This window comes from Musa acuminata, chromosome BXJ2-5 (assembly GCF_036884655.1).
Source record: "Musa acuminata AAA Group cultivar baxijiao chromosome BXJ2-5, Cavendish_Baxijiao_AAA, whole genome shotgun sequence".
NCBI classification, from domain to species: domain Eukaryota; kingdom Viridiplantae; phylum Streptophyta; class Magnoliopsida; order Zingiberales; family Musaceae; genus Musa; species Musa acuminata.
The window spans coordinates 32422581-32426181 of NC_088342.1; the positions used below are offsets into that span (position 1 = coordinate 32422581).

General features: G+C 48.9%; 1 protein-coding gene across 1 annotated transcript; it reads left to right on the forward strand.

Moving 5' to 3' along the window:
- The first annotated feature begins 1463 nt into the window (after positions 1 to 1463).
- LOC103985132 (probable N-acetyltransferase HLS1-like) lies at positions 1464 to 3199 on the forward strand. The gene is made up of 3 exons (XM_065107400.1): positions 1464 to 1834; positions 1901 to 2079; positions 2162 to 3199. The coding sequence occupies exons 1-3, from the start codon at positions 1670 to 1672 to the stop codon at positions 3021 to 3023; spliced, it is 1206 nt and encodes a 401-aa protein (XP_064963472.1). The 5' UTR covers positions 1464 to 1669; the 3' UTR covers positions 3024 to 3199.
- Positions 3200 to 3601: the final 402 nt, after the last annotated feature.

Genomic DNA, 3601 nt, shown 5'->3' on the forward strand with positions numbered 1-3601 from the left:
TCGAAAATAACATATTAGATCATAAACTTATCGATTTCATCATCAAAATCTAAGATTTAATATTTTATTATTTAAAAAACTTATACTTTATTCTTTTAGCTAATATAAATATATGCTTTTGGATCAATTCCCAGCACTCCTAATACTTTCTAGTAGTCTCTTTTACTTATGGATGTTAAAGTGTAATCAAACAAAGTTTTTGTGATGATGTTCCATCACTAAATTCACTTTCAAATAGAATGCATTGCTATGGATTTTAATATCTTTTCTTGGATTCATAAAATATGCCAAATTATTGAATTGTTTAACAATAATAACATCTCAAGTAATCCAGTGAGAGGATGGATAAGAAGAATCATGTCCTTCATTTAAACTCATGTGATGTTAATTAATGGAGCCAATCATCATCACTATCATGGTGGTCACAATCTATCGTCGTCGATGCCCATTACGTTACACCAGCATTTAACATTAGGCATATATAGGGCAATTATTGTAATATATTATTAACGAGGGTCATGCTCAAGCTCTTGCATGAAGTCAATGATTATGATATCATATTTTTCTATGGTCGATGATTAAGTTAGGGAGCCAGCCATCATTTTTTTTCTCTACTTGGAACATTTCTGGTGATGGTCAACCAAAAGATGATGACACATGAAGAAGATTACAACATAACTGCACCACCATGATCCTAATATTGAGTTTAATACGTTCATCAATAAGACGGACATAATTTTAGGACTTGGTCACATCCTACCCTTGTCACGAGGAACGGTCATGAAGCTTCAGTTCACTGTTCTTGTGAACTGATTGAGTACCACGAGCTTAATTTAACATCGGAAAGTTGGCTATGGACACAAGCTATATCATTCTACTGTTTCATTAAACTCTTTCAAGTCTCACTCGGATTATTGCATACCATGGCTTCCATCTAATTACTCTTTAAGTCGTCATAAACTGCTTCTTTGTGCATTTATATTATACAAAACCATATACAAGTCATTTGATCGCACATTTCAGTGGTGAAGTGTCACAAGTCAGAGACGGCTAATCCACGTACGCATAAAAGTTCAAATGAAATATTTTCAACAACATTAAGAGTAATTATGAAGCTTGATGGAAATGCCGACATGTCACATCCGATTGCAGCGATCAACACTTTGGCCTTTGCGATGTGGCATGCATGTTGGTTGAGCGGCCATGCATTCGTTACACGCCTCCAATGTTGGACGGCCATAAATGAATCAGGTGGCTCGTGATCGACGCATACGGTCACAGCCGCCATTCCTTTTCCTACACCACCCACTCCCATGGCCATTATTGTCGTTGTTTAAGTCATGAAAAGATGGATTGATAGATTGATAGAGATAGATAGATAGAGATGCTTTGGATCAAACCCCTACCATCCTATTTATAGCACCCATTGCTGTCTCACTCTGGTCACTGGAAATTTACTACACCCAGGGAGGAGGATCACGATCGTGTGAGAATGAATCAGTTGTTTTCCTTTTTCGTTTCCGTCAGTCTGCTAATTTTCGCGGTCGCTTCATTAGAAGCTCAGCTTCCTCGATCTGTGTCTAATACAGTATCACTATAAGCGACGAGTGATAACTGTGGAGAGACTGTATCTCAGTAGGACGAGGTAGAGGCCCTGGAGAGAGGGGAGATGGCGATTGCAGTCAGGGAGTACGACGCGAAAACAGACCGGTCGGCGGCGGAGGCGGTCGACCGGATGTGCGAGGTGGGCACGAGCGGGAAAGCGTCGCTGTGCATGGACCTTCTCGGCGACCCCCTCTCCCGCGTTCGCCACTCCCCCGCCTACCTCATGCTGGTATATATATGTATCATTCGATCCCTTTCAGTGAGGTGGTTTACGATCCGTGTCGATCGTTCTCAGGTGGCTGAGACAACTGGCCCGGTGAAGGAGATCGTGGGCGTCGTCCGTGGCAGCGTGAAGGTGATCGCCTGCGGCAGGAACAACCCTCGACAAGGTGGCGGAGGGACGATGAAGAGCCGCACTCCGGTGTACACGAAGGTCGGCTACGTGCTTGGCCTTCGCGTCTTGCCTTCCCACAGGTAAGTTTGGTGCTGTCTCATGTGGAGTGGTGATTGGTTGTGTTCTTTGTTTCTGATGCTGATGAATCCGATGGACCCAAAGGAGGATTGGTGTTGGATTGGAGCTGGTGAAGCGGATGGAGGACTGGTTTCGGGAGAAGGCAGCGGAGTATGCGTACATGGCGACGGAGAAGGGCAACGCGGCGTCCCTTCGACTGTTCACCGGGCGATGCGGCTACACCAAGTTCCGCACGCCATCCATCCTCGTCCACCCGGTGTTCGCCCACCGCTTCGCCCTCCCCCGCTGCGCAGCGGTCCTCCGCCTCCCACCCGCCTACGCCGAAGCCATCTACCGCCGCCGCTTCTCTGCCACCGAGTTCTTCCCCCGCGACATCGACGCCGTCCTCGCCAACCCCCTCTCTGTGGCCACCCTCCTCGCCGTCCCAGCAGGCTGCGCCGCCGCGGAGCGGTGGCCAGGAGTCGAAGCCTTCCTGGCCGCCCCGCCGGAGTCGTGGGCGATGGCGAGCGTCTGGGACAGCGGGGGCGTGTTCCAGCTGGAGGTCCGGGGGGCGTCGCGGCTGCGGCGGGCCGCCGCAGCAGCCACGCGGGCGGCTGACAGGGCCGCGCCTTGGCTGCGGATCCCGTCGGTGCCGGACCTTTTCCGGCCGTTCAGGGCGTGGTTCCTGTACGGGATCGGCGGGGAGGGGCCGGAGGCGGCGGCGATGGCGGCTGCGGTGTGGCGAGTGGCGCACAACGGGGCGATGGGCGCGGCGGCGGTGGTGGCGGTGGAGGTGGCAGAGACGGAGCCGCTCCGCCAGGGCATCCCGCGGTGGCGGCGGCTGTCGGTGGCGGAGGACGTGTGGTGCGTGAAGCGGCTGGCGGAGGAGTACAGCGACGGGGCGGTCGGCGATTGGACCAAGTCAGCACCGGGGTCCTCCATATTCGTAGACCCCAGGGAGCTGTAAGGTGAAGCCAGGCTTCCCCATGTCACAGGTAGCTGCTAGCTGTAGGCTGTTGCCCATTTCCATGCTTTCTCCTTCTGCAGAAATGTTTTCATTTTGGTGTGTTTTCTGTAACATCCCAAGGAAGCTAAGGGTGAAAGCAAAGGTTTTTTTAAAAGAAAAAGACACGTTAAATTAAATGAAGTACGAACAGTAAGGTGAAGCCCCTCTCAAAACATAGATGAAGATGAAAGGAGGTATCACACCTCTCGAACAAAAACAAGAAATAGAGTTAAAAGGGGGTGAGGCACCTCTCAAAACAGATGTAAAAGTCGGTCGAGCATCTTTTAAAAAAAAATTGATTAAGTTGTGAGCAGAAGTGTGGAGGTTTATGTTTATCTAGGTTCGTTGTGTGATCTTGATGTCTTGATATAATAGAAAATGATGTTACAGAGGGATTTGAAGTGTTATAGAACACTGTTAGGGTTGGAGAGCATATCGGTAATATTCTTGGAATCAGTAAAAACTTTTAGGATAATAAGCCCTCTACTTATAGGGGAGAGGAGGGAGGGTGTCTATCGCAGCCTGTCAGAATCTAATTG

Bases quoted from the DNA above. Each gene is read 5' to 3' on its own strand.
- LOC103985132 (XM_065107400.1), top strand. From the start codon at position 1,670: ATGGCGATTGCAGTCAGGGAGTACGACGCGAAAACAGACCGGTCGGCG. The intron at 1,835-1,900 runs GTATATATATGT...GATCGTTCTCAG, and splicing joins CCCCCGCCTACCTCATGCTG to GTGGCTGAGACAACTGGCCC. The intron at 2,080-2,161 runs GTAAGTTTGGTG...ATGGACCCAAAG, and splicing joins CGCGTCTTGCCTTCCCACAG to GAGGATTGGTGTTGGATTGG.